This window comes from Cnephaeus nilssonii (genome assembly GCF_951640355.1).
Source record: "Cnephaeus nilssonii genome assembly, chromosome: 2".
Taxonomy (NCBI): domain Eukaryota; kingdom Metazoa; phylum Chordata; class Mammalia; order Chiroptera; family Vespertilionidae; genus Cnephaeus; species Cnephaeus nilssonii.
Genome location: NC_137073.1, coordinates 13,544,002 through 13,571,474, shown reverse-complemented (window position 1 = coordinate 13,571,474; position 27,473 = coordinate 13,544,002). Strand labels below are relative to the sequence as shown.

Below are 27,473 nucleotides of genomic sequence, written 5' to 3'. Positions count from 1 at the left end.
CTTTGAGAACAAGGGGCCATGGGGCTGCAGACAAGTCCTGGTCCCTGAGAAGCAAGCAGGACATGGGGCAAGGTCAAGGGTCAGGGACTCCAGGGCAGGGAGATAGCAAGAGTGGGGTGCCTGCTGCAGCCCTAAGCTGACTGCCCCGCTGGAAAGCTCTCCCCGTGGGGACCCCCCTACAGCAACTATTTCTCCCTACGTTGTGAGGTGAATGCCGTGTGCTCTGTTGCTATGATGAGCTCGTTTCTGGAACTTCCCGACTGTGGATCTGCCCGAGCGGGGGTGGGGAGCACAGGACACCAGCGGGCAGGTGCTCAGGAGGACCCTGCCACTCGGCTGGGGTGGCGGTCCCCATCCAGCCGTCCGCCCTCTCAGGCGCGACTGAGATTCTGAGGGCCACCCACTTTGTTCCTTAAATAAGTTAATGTTTATTCTGTTTGCTCTGTCCCCCATTCCCTCAACTTCAGAAGCTGAATTTTCTGTGTCGGATTATTGCAACTTGAACCTGAATTGGTAAGAGAAACAAAATGAAACAAAGGGGACCCGCGGGAACGGCTCTGCTCGGACCCCAGGACGGCCGTTGGAGCGGCTGGACTCGGGGTCTTGGCTCCCGTCCCCTGGTGATTAATCAGCATTTCACAGAGACCAGAGTCCGCGGGCGTTTTCTGGACAGAATGGCGGGGAGGGGCGTCCGAGAAGGGGAGATGGAGAGACAGCGATGGCAGAGGTCGGGACCAATGGATGGGAGCTCAGACTGTGAGTGATGGTGAGGCACGGCGGCGGGGGCCCTGGTGACTGAGCGGCCACCCGCGGGGGCACAAGTGGCCCCAAGCGTGAGTTCCCTATGAGAGGAAGTGGATGTGAGGACGGGACTCTGCCGGGCAGCCTCTACCTTCTCCTCTCGGTTGCTTTCTGGTCCTTGTCCCTGGTCCTCGCTCGGGAAGGGACTGCTTGCTGACCAGGCTGCCAGCAGTCTGACCACAGCGGCCAAACTCGTAAAAACCCAACCTGAACCGACAGGCTCCCAGTCTGAGGAGCCAACCTTATTCCTTTCACCCAGAGCAGCGTCTGCCTCCCTCTCCCTGGGCTGACGTCCTCCCGGCTCCTCTGTCCAACGTGGGGCCCGAGCTGGGGCCCATGCATGGCCCCGCCTGGGGCCACCACCCCACCGGGGGGGTACACCCCAACCCCAGCGCCAAGCCTGCGAGGCATCGTGTCCCCAGCTACACAGGCTCATCTGCACCGTCACCAGGTGTGGGACTGGCTGGGGGGGAGCCTGCTTTCTTTGGAGGGCTCTCGGGGACGTTGAGGTACAGCCCCCATCCCTTCTCTGGGGGGTCGCTGGAGGGCAGGGGAGGCTCTGTTGTGTGGGGTTCGGCAGGTGCTGTGACCCCTGAGGAAGCTCTGGGTTCTGGGGCCACCCTGTGGCCACTGTCCAAGAACAGGTCCCCGCTGGGGCCCCCCACGTCCAACGGCTCGAAGGCAAAGCTGGGGATGGTCAGGTGCTCTGCACGGCAGGGAACCTGGCCCCAGCGCTCCCCCTTGCTGGCAGGGTCCACCCCCAAGCCCTCCACGGGCTCACAGGACGGGGTTCTCCGCCGCAGGGTGGTACTGCCACCCTCCGCTGCAGGGGGCCAGGCTGCGCCCTCGTCCTCCACGGGGGGGTCTATGGAGATGCATGGGGGGCTCATCTTCTTCTTCCGGCGTGACCCCAGCGCTGGCTCAGCCTCCAGGGCCTGGGCCTTAACCTCTCCGGCCTCTGAGCGGCTGTCCCCTCCGCCCTGCTCCACGGACGGCCGCCGGTGCTGGTCTGCCCGGCCGGGCTGGTCCAGAAGGCCCTGAGCGTCCACACCATAGAGCCTGCACAGGTCCGGCTTGCCAGCCACCACCCTGCGGGCTTCGGGCGAGGGGCTTCGGGCTGAGCTGGTGATGTGGCTGACCTCCTCGTCGGCTGGGTCTGGGGCCTCCACCACCTCCCCGCCTGGGGCCTGCAGCTGGCTGGAGATGCAGGTCTGTCCGAAAGTGTGCTTTCGGGCTCGGACACTGGCGGGCCTCGGGGAGCGGGGAGGGGACCGCAGGGAGTCCCCCAGGGACGCCTGTCTTGTGGGGGTCTTCCCATCAGGCTCCCCCAAGTCCAGGCCGCAGTCCGCAGGGCCGTCAGCCTGTGCTTCCAGGGAGTTGGTGTGCAGGGCCTCCTGCAAGGGCATGGGGTCAGGTGAGGCCAGGCAGAGCCCAGCCAGCAGCCGGGGCGCAGACTCCTCCCGACCTGGGCCAGAGGGGGCTCCGACACCCCCGAGGTGGGGATCCAGGGTGAGAAGGGGCCAAGAGCTCCTGGTGTGGGTGTCACTGTCCTCCAGCCTCACCCATGCCACCCTGGAGACCACTCTGTATGCGGGTGCCAAGCACTCGTGCCGGTCACGATGGGAGGGGCCGTGAGGAGCAGAGGCTGCAGCCTGAGTAGGGAGAGCCTGTCATGGGCCCCTGAAACCCTGCTGGGCACAGAGCTGGGCCGGGGCAACCTTGTGCACCACCAGCCCAGCATGGTACCCTAGGCTGGGAAGGGTGGTCTGTGGGTTCCTGAGGCCCACAGGAACCACTACGGGGTGTGGTGGGGCACTGAGGCTGCTGCCCAAGGCGGGGGGGGGGGGGGGTGTGGTCCTGGTGGCTGGGACCTCTGTCATCACGAGCTCTGGGGATGAAGCACCCCCTTCCCCAGTGCCCCCGTCACTCATCCTTTAATGGGGAGAGGGACCCCCCCTCAGGCTGTGCAGGAGTTGCGGGGGGGCTCCTCCTACCTGTCTGCAGAGTAGGCGGCTAACGCTGGGGGAGCGGGCCGTGCCCCGAGGGGGCAGGGTGAGGAGGGTGCTGTTGCCCCTGGCAGGGGAGGACGAAGTGGATAAGGCCTGGAGGGAGGCGCAGGACTCCACAGGTGGCACGTGCTCCACGGGGGTCAAGCCTGGGGCAGGAAGGTGTCTAAAGCAGGCAGCTGTCACCAGCCCCGACCCCGACCCGCCCAAGTCCGGCTGCCTATGTCCTCCCACCTGCCCGGTTTCTCCAGCTGTCCCTGGGGGTCATACCAGAGGAGGTGGTGCCCACGTAGGTCTCCATTTCCACCTCCTGCAGCGGGTGGGGGTGAGGGGCTGAGGCGGGCGCTACGGGCCGGAACATGTAGCTGTCGTTGGGCAGAGAGAGCATCCTGGACACAGACACCTTTCGAGCAACCGGGAGGTTGGGGGCCTCGGGGCCGGAGCCCGGGCTCTGTGGGGCTGCGGGCCCGGCGGGCGGTCCCTGTGCCATCTCCAGCTCGAGCTCTGCGTCCATCTCGGCGTCCTCACGGGCCTCCTTGTTGCTCTCCTCCAGGTGCTTCATGAGCACGGCCACCACCACGTTGACCAGCACGAACTGGGCCACCAGCACGAAGGTCACGAAGTAGATGGGCGAGATGGCCGGCAGGTAGGTGAGGCAGTGCTTGTCTTCCCGGACGCACTCCCGCAGCGTGTCCTGTGGGCGAAGGGCAGCTGCAGGAGGGCGCAGGCCGACCCCACCTCTCCGCCGGCCTGGCTCGGGCTGGTACCTTCATGATCCCGTTCCAGTTGTCTCCCGTGGACACGCGGAACAGCGTGAGGAAGGCCATGCCGAAGTTGGAGAAGGTGGCGTGCCGGCTCAGGCCCTCACAGGGGTTGTCCTCACTGCACTCTGCAGGGTGAGATCCGCCAGGTCACACACGCCGGGGTCAGCCACACGCTGGCGTCAACCACACGCCGGGGTCAGGCACACACGCCGGGGTCAGCCACATGCTGGCGTCAACCACACGCCGGGGTCAGGCACACACGCCGGGGTCAGGCACACACGCCGGGGTCAGGCACACGCCGGGGTCAGGCACACACCAGGGTCAGGCACACGCCGGGGTCAGGCACACACCAGGGTCAGGCACACGCCGGGGTCAGGCACACGCCGGGGTCAGGCACACACACCGGGGTCAGGCACACACCAGGGTCAGGCACACACGCCGGGGTCAGGCACACACCAGGGTCAGGCACACACGCCGGGGTCAGGCACACACCAGGGTCAGGCACACACGCCGGGGTCAGGCACACGCCGGGGTCAGGCACACGCCGGGGTCAGGCACACACGCCGGGGTCAGGCACACGCCGGGGTCAGGCACACACCAGGGTCAGGCACACGCCGGGGTCAGGCACACACTAGGGTCAGGCACACACGCCGGGGTCAGGCAAACACACCAGGGTCAGGCACACGCTGGGGTCAGGCACACACGCCGGGGTCAGGCAAACACACCAGGGTCAGGCACACACGCCGGGGTCAGGCACACACACCGGGGTCAGGCACACACACCGGGGTCAGGCACACACGCCGGGGTCAGGCACACACCAGGGTCAGGCACACACACCGGGGTCAGGCACACACCAGGGTCAGGCACACACGCTGGGGTCAGGCACACACACCGGGGTCAGGCACACACCAGGGTCAGGCACACACGCCGGGGTCAGGCACACACGCCGGGGTCAGGCACACACACCGGGGTCAGGCACACACACCGGGGTCAGGCACACACGCCGGGGTCAGGCACACACCAGGGTCAGGCACACACACCGGGGTCAGGCACACACCAGGGTCAGGCACACACGCTGGGGTCAGGCACACACGCCGGGGTCAGGCACACACCAGGGTCAGGCACACACGCCGGGGTCAGGCACACACCAGGGTCAGGCACACACACCGGGGTCAGGCACACACCAGGGTCAGGCACACACGCTGGGGTCAGGCACACACACCGGGGTCAGGCACACACCAGGGTCAGGCACACACGCCGGGGTCAGGCACACACCAGGGTCAGGCACACACGCCGGGGTCAGGCACACACCAGGGTCAGGCACACACACCGGGGTCAGGCACACACCAGGGTCAGGCACACACGCTGGGGTCAGGCACACACACCGGGGTCAGGCACACACCAGGGTCAGGCACACACACCGGGGTCAGGCACACACCAGGGTCAGGCACACACGCCGGGGTCAGGTATACACGCCAGGGTCAGGCACACGCCGGGGTCAGGCACACGCCGGGGTCAGGCACACACTGGCTGGGCGCCTGAGACCCGCCAGGAAGAAGGTCATGCTCCTCTGAGGCACGGAGTGATTGCCTAGCTTGGGGGTCCCTGGCAGGTGGGCACCCAAAGGAGACACGTGGGGGGGCATGTCTCTTCAAAACAGAGAGGGGTGTCTCCTCCTTGGCATGGGAGCTGCCCGAAGCCCTGCTTGTTCTAGATCGAGGGCTTTCTGGGTGGACAAGCCGCGGCCTGGGGGCCAGCCCGCTCTGGCTCAGCCCTAGCACTGCTTGCTTGCCAGACCCCGGCTCGGGTCAGGACACTCCCAGGCCTCAGTGGAGTAATGGGGCCACCCTGGAGCCTGAGGTGGGGCCAAGGGCCAGGAGTCAGGCCTGGGGCCTGGGGCACTAGCTGCCAGGTCCCAGGAGCTCCTTCTGGACAGAACCCAAACTGACAGCCACCTCAGCCGCCTCACACAGGCCCCCTGGTGGCTCCTGGAAGCCACTGCGTGTTCCGTCACCGACTGTTCAGAAGACCCGGCAGGAAGGCCAGAGGACCCTATCGGAAGTGGGCTGCCAGAGAGGGTCCCCACCTGCCCCCTGCCCAGACGGGGTTTAAGAAAATCCTTGGTGACAATTAAGGACATGCTGCCGCGTTTGTCCCCGGGGGACCAGTGCAGATTAGGGCGACATGTGCGTGTGTTTGCGTGTGGATGCTTGCTGGGGTTCACGTGTGGTTCAGCCTTCCCTGCTGGGCTATAAAGACACTGGGTGTGTATGTGTACATGTGTGTGCTATGGGTCTGCGTGTGCATAGATGCTCCTGCGTGTGTCGCTGTCATGCTCGCCTTGTGCAGTGAAGGGCTGGGGGAGCAGGGGGCCCTGCCTTGGTCTGGCCAGTGGCCCGAGCTATCTGCCGGACGTGTGTGTGTGGGTGAGGCTGCGCCTGCCTGGACCGCAACTCACCAAGCCTCCCGAACAGCTCCACTCCCAGGGCAGCATAGATAAAAAACAGGAGCATGAAAAGTAGGCCGAGGTTCCCTACCTACACAGGAGAGAAGCAGAACCAGGTCAGACCTCAACCCGCCTGCTGTGCAATCAGTGCCTGGTGCCCACCAGCCACCCTCACCCCCTGTTCTTGCCAGGCAGGAGGGCAAGCTCCCAGGTAGGTGTGAAGCCGCATTCTTAACCCACCCCCCCTTAGCCCTGGCTCCCATGCTCCCTAGGGGCTCCCTGTCCTGCCTGGTGCTCAGGGCCCCTCCTTGACCTTTCATGCCCACCCTGCACCCAGGACCACCCTGCCTCGAGTACCTCTGCTCCCCAGGACCTAGGAGGTCTCCCAAGGCTCTGGCAGACTCTGGGTAGGGTCTGCCTCCAACCTTGGGGTCCCCATGGGGAGGCCAAGGCCGAGGTTCTACCATGAATCTCACCAACACACCCTCCCGGCACTTACGCTGCCCTCCGGGCAGGGTGCCCTGTCTTCACATACCTCCAGTGCCCCTGACGCTGGGGCATGGCCAGGCCCAGGCTTCCCTCCCCTCCTGTCACTCCCACAGGCACAAAGGACCTTGGGGACTGTCACTCAGACAGGACTGAGGAACGCTGCTAAGGGGATGCGTGGGGGCTGGCTGAGGGAGGGAGCACATGGAGGGCTGGTGGGCGCATGGTTGGATGGGTGTGGACAGACAGGCATGTGGGTGAGTAGGTGATTGAGAGAGAAGGTGCTAGATGGATACGCAGCTGTGGGGTGAGTGGCTGGCTGGGTACAGACAGAGGGACACATGGGTGGTTAGGTGGACGGATGGCTGGCCGAAAGAGAACCGGGGACAGATGGACACATGGCTGATCAGGCTGGGCTGGCGGAAGGACTGGATACTGCACAGATGGGGCAAAGGGTTTCTTTCTGTTCAAGAGGTCACAAAGGATCAGCGTGGGGACTGTGGACACAGGAAGTGAGGACACGGGGCCTGAGTTAGCTCCAAAAGAGGAGAGAGGCCTTCAGCCAACACCCGATCTTTGGGTTTCTCGGAACTCAGACGACCACCTTGGCCAGGGCCTCTGCCCACATCCCACTGCGCCCAGGGCTGGACCGGGGAAGGCAGGCACTGGCTGTCCATCTTCCCCGGAGGGACCGAGGCCCAGAAGGCAGACAGCCATCTCCCTCCCAGCACAGCTACCAGTTCCTGCACACGTGGGGGTGATAAATGTGGTTATCACAGTGCAGGTGACTGAGTGAATGAATGACAATGAGCAGGGCTTGTCTTCTTGGGGGGTGTCTGGAGTGCCCACCCCTGAGGCAGCCATGCGCCTACCTGGGGCAGGGCCTGAACCACCGTGTCCAGCAGGGCCCGCATGCCTGTGGCCATCTTGAGCAGCTTCAGCACTAGGGCCAAGAGCCGAGTGTCAGGGACTGGTTGGGGCCGGGCCAGTCTGATCCTCCCCAGCTGGCCGGGCCCCAGGACCACCCAGCCCTGACATTCCTGTCGCCAGCACCAGCCCCCTGCTGAGGCCTTGGGGCATGGTGAGGAGGGAGGATGGGGCGGCCCTGGGCCCCCAGAGTGCCTACCGCGGGCGATGCGGAGCACACGCATGATGCGGATGAGGGTGGGGTTGATGGGCAGGGCCGCGCTCATCTCGATCTCCTCCAGCGTGATGCCCATGATGGACAGCAGCACGATGGCCAGGTCCAGCTGGTTCCACCTGGGCGCCAACTGGGCTCAGTGTCATGCCGCTTCCTCTCCGCACCCCCCTTCCCCCGCAGCCCTTTAGAGCAGGAGTTCCCTCCCTATCATCCTGGAAGTGTCCTGTCACCCACGGTGTGTGTCCTCCTGTCACCCACGGGGCTTACCCTGGTATCACTCTGGAGGCATCCTACTGTCACCCACAGGCATGCCTTGGTGTCACCCCTGGGGTGCATCCCGCACCTCTGCTCAGCCCCTCACCTTTGCAGACAGAAGGCTGGGACCACCGGAGGGGAGGGCTGTGGCTCTCACCTGCTCCCTCCCCCAAGAGCATCATGGGTCCTTCAGGGTACCAGGTGGCCCCACCCCACATACCTGTCCTTGAAGAATCTCCGGAACCCAAATGCCACCAGTTTCAGCACAGCCTCAATGACAAAGACAATGGTGAACACGTAGTTGCAGTACTTGAGGGCCTCGTCCAGCGACTGTGGACAGAGGGTCAGGCTGTGGAGGTCACCCTGTCTGGGCTGCCCCTCCTCCTCCTCCACCACCCCACCGTGGCACTAGGCACCCAGTGCCTGGGTCCTGGTCACCCTGCCCCATCTCTCTCCTGTACCCATCTGGGTGCCCCCAGGCAGAGGACAGGTCTGAGGCCCAGCTACTGAGCGCTGACTATATGCGGCCTGTGCCAGGTCTGGAAGGCATCACCTGGACTGACCCTTGCAGCATTTTGAGGTCAACTCTCAGGTGGGGGAACCTGCCCCTCTGAGCCCAGACTTCTGGCTCCCCCTCCCCTTGCCCAGGCCCCACGCATAGTCTGGGGCAAGGGCCAGCCCTTGCCGGCCAGAGCTCAGCTCCCTGAAGAGCTGAGTAGGTTCCGACTCAAAGGCTGTGATACCCTGAGACTCCTCCCTTCCCATGGAGGGGGGCGGGAGAGGGGGTGTCCTGTCTTTAATGAAATGATGGCGATGCAGATGTAATTGGAGTGAAATAACAAGCTGACCACTTATGCCCGCCTGTCTCCTGCCAGCTCTGTCTGGCTTTTTCCTGGACTGTGAAATCTAAGCCTGGGAAGCTGGACTCGGACATTTCAACAGCCAGAGTTTCGAGATGGAACCACTCGTGACAGGGAGGTTGCGGGGGGGGGGGGGGGGCTCTCTAGGGCAGGTGGCCCTAGAGTTTCAATTGATGTGAAAAGGAGGACCCTCTGTCCAAACCACAATTCATAAACCTGAGTGAGGGCTCACCCAGGGCTGCAGACCTAAGACCTCCCACCTCCTGACCAGGCCACCCACTGGGTGCCGGACCCCCCTGCCCCCGTGGCACCCTGGGGCTCATCTCCCACACTGGTCCTGGGCAGGGTGGGCAGGGTCTTGCACCCTGAGCCCCACCTTGGGCTGGTCGTAGTGCTCCATGGACATGGTGATGACGTTGACCCCGATGATGAAGGTGATGAAAAGGTCGAGGTAGTGGCTGGTGCACAGCGAGTGGATGGAGCGGCGGGTGGGCGAGTAGTCAGCGTAGTAGGGCCGGCGCTGGGCCTCTGCAGGGAGAGGGCGCCTGTGACCAGGGCTAGATGGTGGGAGTGGGGCTGGGGGAGGGCTCCGGGCTCAGATGTGGGGGGTTGGCAGGAGGGTGCAGGAGGGCGTTTCTCTTAAGGTAAGAGGTAGCTCCCTGTGAATCTGGAGCCTGTGGTCTGATGGACAACCCAGGGTGGGAGGCCTGGGCAGGAGTGGGCCTCAGGGCAGCCCCAGGAGTGGCCCTGGAAGGTGAGACTCGACCTGGCCCTGCCTTGGGGCCCTGCCTTGGCCCTGCCCAAGTTGGGGCCTTCGTGGTATGCTCCTGGGCTGGCATTGGGGTTCTGAGACACTTAGCAGATGGGAGCTTTCTTAGGGGGCAGGTCCCCTCACCGCCCCCCGTCTGGGCATGAGCTGTCCTCTGGCCACCAGGCCCACAGTCCCTCCCCTCCTAGTCTTCCAGTGGCCACTGCCTCCTGTCTGGGGTCTGCCCGGCTGCTGGTCCATCTGATGGCCATCACCTGGGGAGCCATGCGTTCACCAGCTGGCCTGTCTGCACTAAATGCTCTCCCTGCAGTGACCCTTCAGAGCATAGCAGTGCCCACTGAGCTCCCACTGGGCGCAGGCATAGCTGCCACCACTGCACGTGAGGCCCTGCCTCAGCCACAGAACCATGCAGGGATGGGGGCCGGGGGGGCCAACTGTCCCGGAGCCTGGGAGAGCAGGGCCCGTGGGCTGAGTCCGACCTGAGACCCTCATTCTCCTAGGTCTGGCATGCGGTTACTGAAGAGGTCAGCTCAGCTCGAGCAGCCAAAGGGGCCGGCAGCCAGCAGGGCCAGGCCAGCGCTGAAGACACGGAGCAGCCACGAGCTGGCAGGATCCCAGAGCACGGCAGGGAGGCAGCCACACATGCAGGCCGGGCAGAGGGGCACACGCAAGCTTGCAGGCAGCGGCCTGGACACCAGGCGGGGAGTGGACGCCCCTTCCCCCCACTGACGCCTGGCGCCCAACCCTGGCCGTCCCATGCCCACCCTGCAGCAGACCCCAGCAGGCCTGGCACCCGCCTGCGATGTCTGCCCTTCCACATGGCAGTGGCTGAAGGGCGGAGGCCAGGCCAGCCTGCAGCCCCGTGCAGGGGCTGGCAGAAGCAAGGGGCTTAGGCATGCGGGGTGGGGGCAGATACCTGGGTTGGGCAAAGTGCCTGGAAAGACAAGGAGATGGTCTGAGCTGGCTGCGGTGGGCGGGACACTCAGCGGCCCCCTCCTGCAGGAAGCCCTCCTTGCTCCCAAGCTGGGTAGGGCCTCCCTAAGACCCTCTCTCTCTGTGTCTTGGACAACTTTGCTAGTTTCCCCACCCCCGTGGCAAAACTCATGGGTGTGAACGCTTTTCAGTAGCGATGGTGGGTGAGAAGTGGGGTCTCATTCGTCTCCTGTGCCACTTGGGTGGGGACCCCTGCCTCCTGCTGCAGCTGCCCTCCTCTGCCTGGCTCCCCTGGAGGGCCCAGCCACCATGCAGGCCCAGGCAAGGCGGGCAGCGTGCAGAGCCATTTGGCGAGGCTGGGGCTGGGAGGCCGAGGGGAGCAGGGCCAGGCAGGGTGCTCCAGGTACCCAGCCTCAAAGCCCGGCCCTCGGCTCGTCCCCGCTGCCCCTGCTGGCCACCGCCCTCCCACAGGCGCACGGGTGCCGACCCCCCACCGCCACGGGGAGCGCCTTACTCCTGCGCTTCCTCTCCAGGCGCCGCTGCCGCTTCTCCTCGCGCCGCCGCGCCTCCTCGGCCTCCTGGTGCTGCCGGCACTTGTGGAAGTTCTCCACCACGACGCCCACAAACATATTGAGCACGAAGAAGCTGACGATGAGCAGGAAGGAGATGAAGTAGAGCAGCATCCAGGGGTTGTGGTTGGGCACCGGCTGTAACACATGAGGATGCGTGGGCGCCCGCTGCCCGAGGGTCCTGCCCGGGGACAGCCACGCCCAGGGCCCCGCGGCGCTGCAGCCTGCAGGGCCAGAGGAGGCGCCCCAGGACACGAAACTCTGCAGACGTGTTCAGGGGCGGTTCCCTGAGAGGACCCAGAGGATGCCCAAAGGGTCCACCTGAAGGGCCAGGGCTGCCCACTGCCTGCCCGCACCTGCTGGTCTATGCCCACCGCGTCCAGCCCGTCATACATGATGTTCACCCAGCCGTCCTTGGAGGAGAGCACGAACAGGGACATCAGCGCCTGTGGGGCCACAGCAGGGGGGTCACTGCTTCCTGCGGGCCCTGCACCCTACCCCGGAGATCCCACAGGCCTCCCCACGCAGCAGACCCGCCCACAGCTCTGGAGTCCTGTGGTCCTGCCATTTCTTCTTCCGGAAGACCAGGGCGAGGCCATCCAGGATGACCTGGGTGCGGACCTCAGGGGACTCCAGGTTTGGCCCTGCCCCCAACCAGCCCCTCCGCCCCTCCACGCCCCTCCCGGCCCCACCCTCACCCTGCCCACCTGGCCCAGGTTGTCGAAGTTGTACTTGCGCCGCACCCAGCGGTAGTGGGCAGCCCGGCACTCTGCCCTGGTGGATATGTTCCTGGTATCAGTGCCCTCGCAGTAGTAGAACTTGCCCTTGAAGAGCTGACAGGGCAGGTGGTCACCCAGAGGGCCAACCCAGTGCCCCCCGGGCCACCAGCCCCCACAAGGGGCCTCCTGGGACAGCAGAGTGAGGGGCAAGGCTGAGCCTTCCTGGGGCTGCCCAATGGCTACTGACCACCAGCCCACCATCTCTCAGACGGGACACCCATGGACGGACAAGCGGGGCCGCCCACCTGCACCCCCAGAATGCCGAAGATGATGAAGAAGGCGCAGCAGATGAGGACGATGTTGCCGATGGGCCTGAGGGACGATATCAGGGTCTCCACCACCAGCTTGAGGCCAGGAGCCCGGCTGATGACCCTGCACAGGGCAGAGGGGGCCGGCTGCTGGGCATTCCGAGGGAGTGGCCACCGTGCAGAAGGCACAGGTCATGCAAAGACCCCCTCCCCTTCCAGACCCACCCCTACCCCCACCCCATCTGTCCTTGTCCCCTCACCTGGCCAGCCCCACCCACCCCGCCCACCTCAGAGGCCGGAGTGTCCGCAGCAGGCGCAGCACACGCAGGATGCCCAGGATCTTGGCACCACCAGCGGAGGCCAAGGCCACGATGATGTCGACCAGGGACACCAGCACCAGCAGCCCGTCCAGCACGTTCCAGCTGCTCTGCAGGTAGGCGTGCTCGCCCGACACCAGGCCGAGGGCCACCACCTGTCCAGGCACCGAGGAGGAGGGTTCAGGGGTGCAGCAGCGGGGAGCTGCTGGGCAGGAGTGGGTGTGAGGCCAGAGGACAGACCCCAGGGCTCTCCTGAGCGGCAGGTACCTTCATCGTCATCTCAGCCACGAAGATTGCCGTGAAGATGTAGTTGGAGACGCTGAGGAAGACGCGCTCCTGCAGGAACAGGGCGGTGAGAGGGGCCGGCTGCACCCAAGAGACCCACCCACCCTCCCCCAGGAGAAGGGGGCCTCACGGTGCTCCCTGGGTCGATGTCCGGCCTCTCCAGGGCAATGGTGATACAGTTGAGGAAGATGAAAACCAAGACGACGTGATCAAACATCTTATGAGCAATGATTTTCTGGCAGGAGGCACGGAACCTGGCGGGGGGGGCGGCGGTGCGAGGGCGCTGGGTGAGGGGTCTGGGGAGAGCCCTGCGCCCCTGAGGCCAGGGAGCTAACTGCCGGGAAACTTGGGGTCCCAAAAGGGCGCTGTCTCTCCCACCCAGGGCCCCCCTTTACCTGTTCTGCGGGGAGAAAAGGTACAGCGACCAGGGCTCACGGCTCCGGCACCACTCGGGCTTATAGGGCTCCAGCACCTTGCGCAGGCGTGAGCAGCAGCTCTGGGAGAGGGTGCAGGTCCTCAGGAGGGTCCCAGCCTCTCCCAGCCGGCCCTCCAGCCTGGGGTCCCAGCTCATCCTCCCACACAGGCAGGCGCAGGGTGAGTGACCCGTGCTGGGAGCCCACGGGGCCAGGTGAACAGCCGTTCTCAGACCCGTCGCCCCCCCCTCAGCTGCCCCCTGCCTGTGGAACTGGCCTGGGCAATGGGGTGAATATGCCCCACTCAGAAGGTGGCCCTGTCCTCTCCTCCACCCCGGAAGGCCCACCGGTGGCTGCTAACTCAGGGCTCAAAATGGCCCTCAGCGGGAGGTGGGGCTGACCCCGGGGCCAGTCCCGCTCCAGAGCTCTCGAGGATCAACCGAGGCCCATTAGCTGGGGCAAGCCCAGCTCAGCTTGCCCACTTCTCCCCTTTCCTCTGAGGACCCGCCGCCACCCCCGCCCCCCACGAACGATGTTCAGGCTCCGCTCCGGGAACCAGCCCTGACAGGAGGGAGGCATGTGCCCCGACGCCCACTCACATCCTCCATGTCGTCGTCAAACTCGGCCGGGTCCTCCTTGTGACTGTCTATGCGCAGGAAGAACTCGCTGGGCAGGGCCAGCATCTGCCCGTTGCAGTCATGGAGCTTGGTGGGCAGCAGGGAGGCTGGCCGCAGAGGCTGCATGTCCAGCGTGCCGCGGGGGTCCAGGGACTCCGTACGCCGCAGCGGGGTGGCACGTGTGCAGGGCGAGGCTCCCACCCTGGGCCTGCCATCCTCAGCCTCCTCGTCTGTGCTGCCCTTGCCCTCGCCGGACAGCAGGGACTCCCGCTCCCCACACTGGCTCCGGCGCTTGAGGCTGGGCGCCCGACCCAGGCTGTTCCAGCTTGAGCGCCGGCTGCTCCAGGCGCTGTTGGGGCCCCAGGGGGCACAGGGCGAGCTGCGGAGGCTGGACTGCAGGGGAGGGGGAAGAAGGGAGGAGGGCAGTCCTCAAGTACCCCTAAACATCCCAGGCTCCAGGGCACCCAGCCACAGGAGCCTTTCCCCACCCGGCCGCTCCATGGGCGGGATTTGTTCGTGCATCACCACCATCACTATGAACACCTGTGAGTGGTGTTATACGCGCAGACGGTCCTGTTAGGGGGAGGCTAGCAACGCCGCTATTCCGGGGGCTGCCCGAGCGCAGAGCCGTTAACAAAGAGCTGGAGATGCAGCCAGCAAGTGTTAGGGCTGAGCAGGCCTCCTGCTGGAGCACGGACGGGCAGGCGCGGGTCATCAGTGGGCCTGAGACCAGCCCTTGACCATCCTCAGACAGCGTCCCAGCTGACCTTGATCTCTGGGGCGGGGCCCCAAATCAGTTACTAACTGGCAGACTCTGGCCTGGTAAAGAGAAGTTCGGCTGACGTCTTATGAGATAAACCAACCACGATTCAGGGACTTACCTGCTGCGCCCGGCCTCCATCCTCTCTGCTGCACTCACGCCACCTCCTGGGTCTAGCACGGCCGAGGTTTAATGCTGCCCGGCGTTCCTGCCCGCCTCCCTCAGGGCTGCAGTGCTCTAGGGGCTGAATCACCTGGCCCGCCTGGCCCACCCGGTTCCCCTTCCTGCCGCCCCCGGGGAGATGGCCTCCGGTCCACGCCCCACGCCCCTGCTGCCCTTAGCTCGTCCTGCTCTGCCCACCAACCCGGGCCTTCCAAAAAGCCATCCTGGGGACAGCATTTCCTGGTTTGTCTGAAAAGCCCCCATGGGACATTCCGACACACAGAACCCTCCCCCTGGCCTCATTGTGGTTTGTGTGCTGTTTTTATACGTTTTTGCAGCCTCTTCCCTGTCTTTCCTTCTGACCTACGCTCTGCCAGCTTTCCTTTTACTGCCATTTGGAAGATGAACTTCCTGCCTGACATTTGACCAGAGAAAAAGGATCAAATATGCGTTTCCACGTCTGGCCACTCCGCTCCTCCCGTAAGCACAGCCACTCCTGCTCCGTTCACAGAAATCAAAGCACTCGGGGCCAGGGGCTCAGGAGGCAATGACGGGGGGAGGGGAGGTGGGGGGGTGGGGGCAGGCATGGGGGACCCTCACTCCTTTTGGGGGAGACCATGAGGAGCTGGGTGCACGGAGCCGGGAGGTGCCCTGAGGCCGGGGCAGGGGGCAGTCCCTACCAGAGACTTCTGGTCCGCCAGCTGAGGGTCCATGGAGCTGCTGCTGCCGCGCCGGGAGTCCAGGAGGCCATGGGCCGTGTCCAAGTTTGGGGAGCTCTTGGGGGTGGGCATGGGCGTGGCCGCTGTGCGCATGATGACTGGAGGGGGCAGGCTGCCCCGGCCCTCCAGGTGCCCGTTGGGGGTCACGGCCAGGGAGTACATCTTCATCTCTGGAAGGGGAGGGGGCTCTCAGGAGGGGGAATCTGCCCACTGGGACTCGCCCCCGGGAGCCCCATCTCTGCCAGGTCAGGACAGAGACTGACTGCCTGCCTCCTCCATCCCTGTCCCCATCACCCCCCACATACCTGTGGCCCTGAGGTCTCTGAACTTGTCGAAATCCTCTTCCAAGTGCGTGGACGTCTTGTCTTCGTCTGTGTCAGACCTGTTGGCGTCGCCCTGCGCCCCCCCAAAGCAGAGGCGTGTGTGAGGTACCCCTTGGGTGGGAGCCATCTGTTCCCAAAGGGAGGGAGGGCTGGGGAGGCAGTGGGTGTGAGGAAAGGCCCGTGAGATGAGGGGAGAGAAGGACGGGGGCCTCTCCGTGTCAGTCTGTCCTCACCTCCGCCTGGAAGCCCTCCACCAGGATGGCCACCAGCAGGTTGAAGAGCACGTAGTTGCCGAAGGTCATCAGGGCCACGAAGTAGAGGGCGGCCCAGGAGGAGGTGGAGGCCATGCCGTTGTAGAGGACGACGTTCCAGTCCTCCTGGGTGAGGATCTGGGGGAGAAGGGCGGGGAGGCAGAGGCGGGGAGCAGACCCGAGGAGGGGCCGACGCGTGGGGAGAGGGGACACTGGGGGTTAACCGCCCCTCGGACATGCTGGCAACTCCTCAGAACCGGGAGCTCTGCACCAGCGAGAACACATGCCACCACCCCAGGGGTCGGCATCGCTGCCCCTGCTGTTCACAGCTCGGCTGCTCCCGCCTCGCACCGGCCGCGCACGCCCTGGGCTGCCGTGAGCAGGGCTGCGGCTCTCCGGGGGCCGCGCTGACATCGGGGGCGGCCCCGCCCAGGCCGTACCTGGAACACGGTGACGATGGCCCACAGCAGGGAGTCAAAGTTCTTCCTGTCAGGGACCGTGTCTCCAGTGTCTGTCTTCAGGCTAAACTTGCAGCCAAAGAGGTGCATACCCAGGATGCTGAGGGTGGGAGGCAGGAGTGAGGTGGGTGGGGGGAGGAGGGGCGTCGGGGGCGAGGCCACTCTGCCTGCTCACCTTCAAACCCAGACGCTGCTCCCCTAGGCCTCCCTCCCTCCACTGGGCCCCCTGCTTTCTGGTTCATGGGATCTCCGTGGTGGGAAGACCAAGGCCAGGGGAAGGAAGGACAACCAGAGACCACTCTGCTCCAGGCAGGGGCGGGGACCTGGGCTGCCTGCCTCGCTCCGCCTGCCTGGGCTGCCCTCCGCCCCAGCCTCTCCCCGAGTCCCGGCCGGGATGGCACAGCAGGCGCTCACAAATGATGACCTCCAGCCTGGCTGCCCCGCCCCTTCTCCGGTCCCCTTGTTCTCTGCTCAGTCCCCCATCTGTCCATCCAGAGGTCCGTCCTGTCCCCACATTCAGCTGTGAGCCCACGAGAGCAGAGCCCAGCCGGGTCTCACGTGACTCACACCTGCACATGGAAGGCATCCGGCAACTGGGCTTCTGCAGAAGCTTTGAGGCTCCCGCTGCCCCCCACCCCACAGCCCCAAAGCCAGGAGCACAAGGCCAGTGCAGCAGGGAGGGCTCCTCCTCTGGGGGGGGGGGGGGGCCCACCTGAAGATGAAGATGAAGAGCATGAGCAGCATGCAGAAGGTGGCCACGTTGTCCATGGTCTTCATGAGCACCACCAGCTGGCGCCGCAGCGCCGGCATGAAGCGCACCAGCTTCAGCACCCGCAGCAGCCGAAAGGTCCGCAGCACCGACAGGCCGCCGTCCGCCTGCCCGATGATCTCCCAGACGCTGCGGGCCCGGCCGAGGGTCAGGAGGTGCCCTTCTCTGCACCGACCCGGACTCCCCACTTCCTCCTCCCGGAAGCAGGAATGCCGGGGAGCCACCGTGGCCTGCGCTCAACCCCAGGTTGAACCGCAGGTCTGGCTGCATCAAGGTGCCCAGAGGGGCTGAGGGACCGTGGCAACATCTCTGAAGACAATGAACTAGCTGCCATCCCTGGCTCTGGCCTGGACAGAAGCTGCGCAACCGAGGGCTTTCCCATCCTGTACCTTCCACAGCCGTGCCTGGCTCGTCTGTTCTTGCTCAACCCCCGCCTCCCGCAAGGTGGGGACCCCTTGACTCCGAGGGCCTCATTTCCTCCTGGGGAGAAACTGTCCCGTCTCCCGCTCCTTTCTGTGTGGACTTTGCTGCAGCAGACACTGCAGAGGAGGCTGGCTCTCTCGCAGGCTGAGCCCTAACAGAGGCCAGGCAGGAGGCCCAAGGACTCTGAGCACTCACTCTATTCCCGAAAGGAACAGCTCTGGTAGGTTCTAGAAACATACGTCTGACATGCAGCTGACCTGTGTGTGTGCGCCCCACAGTGCCTGCGGGAAGGGACTCTACTGAGCACCCCGCGGCCCCCCAGAGCACCCCGCGGCCCGCCAGAGCACCCCCGCGGCCCGCCAGAGCACCCCCGCGGCCCCCCAGAGCACCCCGCGGCCCCCCAGAGCACCCCGCGGCCCGCCAGAGCACCCCGCGGCCCCCCAGAGCACCCCGCGGCCCGCCAGAGCACCCCACGGCCCGCCACAGCACCCCGTGGCCCCCCAGAGCACCCCGCGGCCCCCCAGAGCACCCCCGCGGCCCGCCAGAGCACCCCCGCGGCCCGCCAGAGCACCCCACGGCCCGCCACAGCACCCCACGGCCCGCCACAGCACCCCGCGGCCCCCCAGAGCACCCCGCGGCCCGCCACAGCACCCCACGGCCCGCCACAGCACCCCGTGGCCCCCCAGAGCACCCCGCGGCCCCCCAGAGCACCCCCGCGGCCCGCCAGAGCACCCCCGCGGCCCGCCAGAGCACCCCACGGCCCGCCACAGCACCCCGCGGCCCGCCAGAGCACCCCGCGGCCCCCCAGAGCACCCCACGGCCCGCCAGAGCACCCCACGGCCCGCCACAGCACCCCGTGGCCCCCCAGAGCACCCCGCGGCCCCCCAGAGCACCCCCGCGGCCCGCCAGAGCACCCCCGCGGCCCCCCAGAGCACCCCACGGCCCCCCAGAGCACCCCCGCGGCCCGCCAGAGCACCCCCGCGGCCCCCCAGAGCACCCCGCGGCCCCCCAGAGCACCCCCGCGGCCCGCCAGAGCACCCCCGCGGCCCCCCAGAGCACCCCGTGGCCCCCCAGAGCACCCCCGCGGCCCCCCAGAGCACCCCGCGGCCCGCCAGAGCACCCCGCGGCCCGCCAGAGCACCCCGCGGCCCCCCAGAGCACCCCCGCGGCCCCCCAGAGCACCCCGCGGCCCGCCAGAGCACCCCACGGCCCGCCAGAAAACACTGCCAGCGGTGCCTCTCCCTTTGCCTGGGGCTCTGCTCTGACACTGGAGCCTCCAGGACCCTGCGGCCTCGGTGGGAAACGGGGACCCACCTGATGACCACGATGATGCCGTCGAAGATGTTGTAGGGGTTCTGGATATAGCCCAGCGGGCCACAGGCCAGCAGCTTCAGCAGCATCTCCAGGGCGAACATGCTGGTGAACACGATGTTGCTGATCTCCAGGGCGTTGGTCAGCTCGTCCGGCTGTGGGCAGCAGCAGGACCATCAGGGGAGGCCCACTGCCCCCACAGATGGGGAGCAGGTAAGGCTGCATCAAGGCGCCAAGGGCCCAGAGGCCACAGCAGGCATCTTAGGAACCTATCGGCGGCTGTCTGAAGGAGGCAGCTGGGCCCCCGGGATAGCCTCTCCCGCTGGACCCTGGCCCGTCCGGCCTGCCCTCTGTCACTGTCTCTGGCGTGGCCCCCTGGCCCTTCCTGACCTTCCCACCAGAATGCTGTGCATTAGGGCTCTGAAGACTCCCAGGGCACAGGGCCTGGAGTGCCTGTGCCAGGGTTCAGGGTGGGTGTGGGGGTGCGTGGGGCACAGACAGTAAAAGTAAGGGTGCTTCCGAAAGCTGGCCCGGTCTCTGGAGCCCTTACACATCCTTCTTTACACACCATACTGGGGACATTCTATCCTGTGTGTGGACACCAGCATGTGTGTACACCTGTGCTAGTGTAAATGCTTGCATGTGTGTGCAGGTATCTGTGCATGTGCCTGTGCATGCACCAGTGACCTGCTTGTGTCGGAATGCCTGAAAATATGCTACACATGTGGTAGATGTACACATGGTTATACGTCTGTACACATGTTCACATCTGTATGGGTAAGCCTTGCATATGTGTATCTGTGGACCTGTAGGACTGTGTACCTGTGTGTGTATTGTGTGCACGTGTGGCGGAGGCTCCTCCGTGCAGGGGTCCCTCGAAGCCCACTACTACCCCTGGCCTGGATCTCACCCTCACAAAAAGCGCCTCCCGCCTGGGCCTGCTTACGGCTGACACCACTAGGGTTTCCCCTAAATTGCTCCAGGATGAAAGAATATGGCTCATGTGACTGGAAGGGACCAATGGGTAGGAGATGAAGTCGATTTGGTCATTTAAAAGTAAACGGACCTTGGTCCTGAGAGGACACCCTCTCCTGCCAAACTCGCTGTCGCCCCCCCTGGTGTGGCCGTCCTGGGCCAGTGTGCAGGGTCACCTGGGGGGATGGGCATCCCACAATTCCTCCTCCTGGGGCCATTCCACATCCCCACCTATTCTGGTCACCAAGAGGCACCCCATCGGGTGCTGCCGGTGGGTCTGGCTCAGGTAAGGGGGGGCCTCTCTGCAAGAACTGGGCCAGGGGGACCTTCCTGAGAAGAGCCACCAGGTGACCTGGTAAACACCCTCCGCTCCCACTGCCTCTGGGCCTGGCTGGTCTCCACCCCCACCCCAGACGAGAGCGACTCCAGGCAGGAGCCACGGTGTCTGTGCGCACCACTCCGCAGACCCAGCCCGAGGACGAGCGGTGAGCATTTGCTGAGTAACCGATAAACGTCATCTGATCCCCAACCTCCACAGCCCTAACGTGGGTCCCCAAGAGGCTAAGATCTCGAGACACACAAGGAATGTGCTCCCCAGGGGTCATGACAACAGTCGCGACTCACAGAGGGCAGGTATCCCTACGCCCACCCACCTGCTCGTGGTACTCAATGCCCATGCTCAGGGTGTTGGTGAGGATGGCCATCATGATGCCGCGGTTGAAGTACTTGCTGTCCACAATCCTGCGCAGTTTGCCACTGATGGTAGCCCACACGTGGCCAAGCCCACCAGGCTTGCCAGAGGCCACCCGCTGCTGAGTTCGCCTCCGCACACCGCCCTGGGCTGGGGGGTCTGCCCCCGGGGCCGGCTGCATGGGGTCGCGGTGGTCCCCGTGCCGCACATCCTGTGTGAACTCGTAGACCACGTTGCCATCTGAGTCTCCACTCTCGGAGTCGCTGAACTCAAACTCGGGGTCTCCCAGGGCACTAGCGCAGTACGGACAGTCCTTCAGCTCGCAGGTCAGCGTGCCCGCCTGGGGGCTGGGCAGGGGGCAGGGCACACTCAGGCCTGACAGGCGGCTGGGGGCCTGGCCCAGTCCTGAGGGGTGAAGGGCACAGGCAGGGTCAGGTCACTCGGTGGTGACACCTGGGGTGGGCTCACGCCCACACCTGGGCAGACTCATACTCAGGAACACACACTTCCCTGGAAGACTCATGTGCACACCTAGGAACACACACATACACCTGGGCACACTCATGCACACCCTGGACAGGTGTGCTCTGTTCACACACGGGGGCAGGGACACAGAGGGACAGAGAAGCTCAGCTGTCCTATGGCCATATCTTCCCGAAATGTAACATGAGCTACTTTCTAGCAGCCATGTTAAAGGTGAAATTAACTTCAACATTGCCTGTCATCTGACACATCGGCCATCGTCGCTCCCACATGGGCCAGACGTGAGAATGACGAAGAGCACTGTGCACCACTTCCTCGTGCTCAGCTTCTGGGACCCAGGGACACGCCGCACCCAAAGCTGAGGCCTGGACTCACTACTCAGGGGCCCACGAGGCCGGGGCCACCTGACGGGTAGTGCAGGGCTAGAAGCATGGGCACCGTGACACGCTGGCTCTCACGCCCCGGGCACCATGCACGAGGGCACACACAATGGTCCCACCCACACCCCTCCCTGCTCTAGGTGCACCGTGGTCTACACACTTGCACACACCACATGGGAGGGCCTTATCATCTGCATGGGACCCCGTGTCTCTCCTTCGACCACCCATCCGAGGTGGGGAGGTGGGTGGGAAGCAGAGGTGCCAGGTGGGCATCTGCCCCCCCAACCCTTAGGGGCACTGTAACCTGCACTCCTCCCCACCCCCCTGCCTGTCTCCCTACCCGGAAGTGGGGCTGACCACTCCCTAGGAGAAGCTGCCAGGCTGTGAACATGGGCGAGGTAGGGGGCAATACTCTGCCACCTTCAGAATTCTCATCCCTGTGGTAAACGCTCATGGTCCACTGAGCCACTGGCTGCTTGGGGCTACCACTGGTGGACAAAGGGGGTGCCCTCTCTCCCCTCCTCGCTGTGTCAGGGTGCACGGTGCCAAAGCCCCTCCCCTCTTTCAGGGCGCGCACACACAAAGCAGGGCTCATGAGGGTGCCCAGGGCCTCCTTGGAGGGCACACAGGTGGGGACCACATCCCGGGGCCCCATTCCACTCTCAGCAGGGCGCGGGCGAGGTCCTTACCATGTTCCCCAACCAAATGCTGGATCTTCTCATAGGGGTCGTGGCCGCTCAGGCTGAGGGAGCTGTGCCCTCCGGCTCCCGGTGGCCTGCTGGCCCGCTTCCCCTTGGCCCTGGGGCTGGTGCCGCCTTTGCCGCTACCGGGTGCTGAGGGCAGGATGGTGGGGTAATTCATGGTGCCCAGCCCCATAGCCAGCTTGAGGCTGGTGGCGGCGGCCGCGGCTTGTACCACCTGGGCCCTCTCCTGCGGCCCTTCCACGTGGCAGTCCGCATGGTACACGCTGTGCACCGACTCGGCATCCAGGGGCCCGGGGCCGGGCGAGGGTGGTGAGGGCAGCGCTCTAGCCCGTACCAGGCTGGTGTCTCTGCTGCCCTGCTCAGGGCTGGGCCGGCGTGGGCTGCTGTGGCTGAAGTGGTAGTGGTGGTGGTGGTGGTGGTGGTGGTGGTAGACCAGATGGTGAATGGAGGCTGCACGCCTGCTTGCCCGCCGCGGCTGGTGCCCGAGGCCCTGGCCGTGGAGGGCGCTGCTGGGGTCCACCTTCTTGCACCAGCGGCTCTGCCAGCGCGCACAGAGGCGCAGGCTGCGCCGCTTGACCTTGCGGCAGATGTGGCCCACGTACTTGAGCAGCTCCTCGTAGCAGCTGCCTGGCTCCGAGAAGCTGGCCAGCGTGCTGTCGTCCGACAGGTAGCGGGCGCGCTGCTCCCGCATCAGCTGGTTCTCCCGCTGCTTCGTCTCGGAGAACTGCGTCGCGATCACCACCAGGCACAGGTTGATCATGAAGAAGGAGCCCACCTGTGGCGGGCGGGCGGTGTTGAGCCTTCCGACAGCCCGTCCAGAGCCTCGCTCACCAGGCTGTGTGCCCCAGGGAACTGGGGAAGAGGGGACACGGACACCCATCTGCCCCCGAGGCCAGGCAGTGGCTGTGGTTTCTATACAACAGTGAGTCCCCGAGGAGAGACATGCTGAGGCCTACTGTGTGCCGCCCATTCCAGGGGCCGGGAGCGTGGCCCTGAGTGTGGCCAGTGGGGCGCCCCATGATGGGTGGGGTCCCTCTGACTCGAGGCTGCGCCAGCATCTGGAACAGGCGGTTCACAGTAGGTGCTTCTCATCTCTTTGTGGACAGACGGAGGACACGTGGGAGACCCTCCTCCTCAGGCCTGTCCCTGACGAGACCCTCTAGACCAGTGGTTCTCAACCTTCCCAATGCCGCGACCCTTTCATACAGCTCCTCATGCTGTGGTGACCCCCAACCATAAAATTATTTTCGTTGCTACTTCATAACTGTAATTTTGCTACTGTTATGAGTCGTAATGTAAATATCTGTGTTTTCTGATGGTCTTAGGCGACCCTGCTAGCGGTTCTCAGCCTGTGGGTCGTGACCCCTTTCACAGGGGCCATCGGAAAACACAGATATTTACATCACGATTCATTAACAGTAGCAAAATTACAGTTATGAAGTAGCAACGAAAACAGTTTTATGGTTGGGGGTCACCACAGCATGAGGAGCTGTATGAAAGGGTCGCGGCATTAGGAAGGTTGAGAACCACTGCTCTAGACTGTGGCCACCCTGCGCTTTCCGTCAGGCCGTCCTCTGTGACATGGTCACCGTGTGAAACCCTCCCCTGCTGGTGACAATTATCGGAGACTTCTGCCTATTGTGTTCACTACTGGGTCCTCGCAGACCCCGCCCGGATCACGTGAGGGACACACCCAGGGCCACGCGCACTGCGGAAGGCCCTGCCGGGGAGCTCGTGGACACGGTGCGGAGTCCCGATTCTTCTGCAGCCTTTAGACAGAGCCTGGCCGTGGAGAGCCTGGGGGGCTACCTGCGGGCGCCTGGAGGTGGGCTCTCCCTCCCACCCACACTGGCTTCTGCCCTCCCGCACCTCCACTTCCTCCCACTGGGGACGGCGCAGAAGCCCGGGGTCTCTGCTGCCCCACCCTGCAGCTCCGCCAATGCCGGGCCCCACGAGGGACAGCAAAGGCTGGATGGTGTAGGTTGGCGGCATACGTAGGCTCACGAACGGACCCTGGGGCCAGGACGACACCCACTAAGGAGCCCTGGATCTGAGATGAGCTGTCACCACCCAGAGGCACCTCTGCCCTCGGACACCCACGGCTGTGAAAGTCCTGCCCAGCCAACCGGGACACGCCCCACGCCCTGTACTCACGATGATGAGCAGAATGAAGTAGATGAAGTTGTAGAAGGAGTGGGCATCCATGACGTAGTACATGATGTCCACCCAGCCCTCCAGCGTGATCACCTGTGGGGGGGGGCAGGTGGCTGGACACACAATGGCCCCGGGAGGGTGGCCCTGGGAGGGCGCAGGCCTGTGTTCCCTTAGGGTCCGGCTGTGGGGCTGGGCGGGCAAGCAAGCCCTGCCTAGGCACCCCTCCCCATGGCAGGCTCAGCACCCAACATGGTGGGGAGACCAAGGCCACCGGCCACGCCGTCTCCAGCCAGTGCCCACCTGGAAGATGGCGATCCAGGCGTAGCCGATGTTGTCGAAGTTGATGGCGCCGTTGTGGGGGTTGGAGTCGCCGGAGCGGCAGATGTTGTAGTACTGGTTCCAGTTGATGCAGGCATTGTGGCTGGTGCTGCCCGCGCCCTCGGCCTGCAGCTGCCCGTAGGCCTCCCAGCCCAGCGTGCACTCCACGCGCAGCTCACGGCGGCTGGGGATGTGCGAGCACTTCTGCATGCCGTTGTCTCGGCGCGAGGAGCAGATGAAGGGGTTCTCGTCACCCTCCTCCGTCTGGTAGTATGGCCGCAGGAAGGTGAGGTTGTTGTTCCTGGGGGCAGGCGGCCCGGTGAGGGGCACGGGGACAGAGAGAGGGACGGGGGGGGGGGGGCGGGTAGACAGTGGGAGATACAAAGAAACATTGAGAGAAGGGGGGCGAGCAAATAGATACAGAGACAGAGAAAGACAAACAGGAAATGAGAGACAGTAACAAACATAAAAACAAAGGTAAGAGATACAGAGATCCAGGTCCAACTGGGGGTCCTCCAGGAAAGGTGTGCCCCTGGGGGCGGTGCCAAGGCACCTGCCAGGGGTGGGGCTGGGGGTGGGGCTGGGGAGGCGCCTCCGTGGGCAGGTGGCCTAGGAGAGTCTGTTGGGGCACGACTTGCCGGGGTGGGGCTCGCACCTGACGAAGGCGCTGTCCAGGAAGCAGCGGTTGCGCAGCAGGCCGGCCCACAGCTGGACGCCCACGATGCCGAAGATGAAGAAGACGAAGAAGCAGAGCAGGAGCACGTTCCCCAGCATGGGCAGCGTGTCCAGCAGCAGCGTGACCAGGATGCGCATGCCTGCGGGGGGCAAGCAGGCATCAGCACAGGGACCCACGGAGGGACCCGACCCCCAGCCCTTCTGCGGCCTCCCACTGTTCACCATGGTAGCGGGCTCTGCCGGGACTGCACCCACCCCCACACGTCCAGCAGGCCCCGAGGGACAACGACGCCTCTGGGTCAGGCCCACATCCAGGGGAGCAAGGCCGCCGGCCAGGACCGTGCCCCACGCAGGCCCCAGGACCGGCCATCAGTCCAGCGGCCCCAGCTCTGTCACGGGAACAGCAGCCTTGGGGACCCCCAGCAACTTGGGCTCGGTCTGCCTACGTGCTGGGGAGCCTAGGGGTCTGGCCGCGGCACAGGGTTGGAGAGCAGTCTTTCCATCCCTCTGGGGATCACGATGGGCCGAGCCCCGCACTGGGAAGAGGCCGGTGGTGGGGTTCCCACAGCACAACCCTGACCCACCTGCCCTTGGGTGGAGTGGGCACCCCAGGGAGGGCTGCAGGACAAGTCCTAACGACCGGGGCTGGGGTGCCACAGCTACATGGTACACACAGACACCACCCCCCCAACATACGCACACACAACCTGACAGCCACATGGGCACTGCCCCCTGAATTCAGCCACAGCACTGAACACTCTGAAGACAGAAAAACCCCAAACCACCCCCATTGGGGCAGAGGACCAGGGGGGAGAGGCCATCTTCCCAGCACACAGCTGAGGAACTTCCCAGCAGCTTCTCCGCACGTCCCTGAAGGACCACGGGCCTCTGGCAGAGCTCGACCGTGAGAACCACAGAAATGGGCCAGAAAACGAAGCCACCGGGCCTGCAGCGCGCCTCCCCCAGCATCACCCTCAATGCTGGGCCGATGAGGAGTCAGGGGCCCCCCCGAGCCGGCCACCACCCCCCGATGTGGCCCGGGGCCGCCCTGCCCTTCCCAGAGCAACCGTGGCAAATGCTCAGGGCCCAGAGGCCCTCCTCCCACAACGCTGGGGCCCGAACATCCAGAACCCAAAGCGGCACTGTGGCACCCGGTTCTGTGTCCCCGTGGGCCCCGCAGAGCTCTCAGCAGAGCGGGCCAGACACAGGGGCCCGCCCCAGGTCGGGGAGGGGCGGTCACTTACTGGGCACGCGGTTGATGGCGCGGAGGGGCCGCAGCACCCGTACCGTTCGGATGGCTGAGAGGCTCACGTTGTGTCCGTCCAGGGAGTACTCCATCATGCTGGGGGAGGGCAGAGGGAGGGAGGTTCAGGTGGTGAGCAGGTGACCGCACGCTGGAGAGCCGGTCCCCAAGCCGTGCACCCAGCCAGGCTGGACCCTGAGGCAGGAGGAGCACGACTCCGAGTCACCACTGGGCACCCCTCGCCCTCCTGGGCACCCCTGGCGCAGGGATCCCCAGGACAGGTGCCATCCCCGGCAGAGGCCCCACTGGCTTCGCACCTCCGACCAGGCTGCACCCGGACCCCTCCAGGGGGCACCTGCTTCGTCCCTCTTCCTGGGGGACCCGAGGACCCGTGGGGCCCGAGGGGTGGGGTTCCCGGCCAGGCCAGGGGCCACGTCAGGCGCTTCAGCCCCTGGCCTAGCAGAGCTGGGTGCGGGCAGAGGGAGCTGTACCCCGCCATGACGATGAAGAAGTCCAGCCTGTTCCACGTGTCGCCCAGGTAGCACTTCTGCCCGAACAGCCCCAGGGCTACCATCTTGATGACCATCTCCACCGCGAAGAAGGCGAAGATGAAGTCGTCGAAGGCCTGGTGGGAGGAGGGTCTGAGCGCGGGACCTGCTCTCTCCACACCCAGGGACGGGGTGTCCCTAAGGGTCATTCATGGCCAGTGGGTCAGCCCCGCCCCCGCCTGCCCGGGGCCCCCGCCTGCCCGGGGCCCCCACCTCCAGGATGATGCAGCGCTCCGAGCGGCACTTGACGTCCTCACAAGGCCGGAACATGCCCAGGGTGACGCAGTTGAGCATGATGACCAGCATGCTGACGTGCTCGAACCACGTGGGGGCAGGCAACTGGGTTAAGGATCAATGAAGGAGGCTGGTAGATAGCCATGGGGAAGCGGGGGGGGGGGGGGGGGGGGGAGCTGGACCCCAGGACCTGCCCCCCACCAC

The 27,473-nt window shown here is 65.2% G+C and overlaps 1 protein-coding gene across 1 annotated transcript; it reads right to left on the bottom strand.

The window, feature by feature from the left end:
- Positions 1–548: 548 nt before the first annotated feature.
- CACNA1H (calcium voltage-gated channel subunit alpha1 H) lies at positions 549–27,355 on the bottom strand. Its single transcript, XM_079760127.1, has 32 exons — positions 27,249–27,355; positions 26,979–27,112; positions 26,489–26,586; positions 25,225–25,384; positions 24,552–24,870; positions 24,252–24,344; positions 22,083–22,872; positions 20,493–20,935; positions 18,868–19,019; positions 17,075–17,260; positions 16,345–16,462; positions 15,887–16,042; positions 15,636–15,726; positions 15,292–15,500; positions 13,672–14,082; positions 13,055–13,155; positions 12,790–12,913; positions 12,642–12,710; positions 12,345–12,529; positions 12,055–12,181; positions 11,738–11,863; positions 11,387–11,476; positions 10,976–11,168; positions 9,136–9,287; positions 8,120–8,229; positions 7,630–7,763; positions 7,376–7,446; positions 6,030–6,108; positions 3,575–3,696; positions 3,078–3,501; positions 2,796–2,956; positions 549–2,195 (listed from the first exon to the last, which is right to left on the bottom strand). Exons 1-32 carry the CDS (start codon positions 27,339–27,341, stop codon positions 1,224–1,226), a joined length of 6,693 nt encoding a protein of 2,230 aa, XP_079616253.1. The 5' UTR covers positions 27,342–27,355; the 3' UTR covers positions 549–1,223.
- Positions 27,356–27,473: the final 118 nt, after the last annotated feature.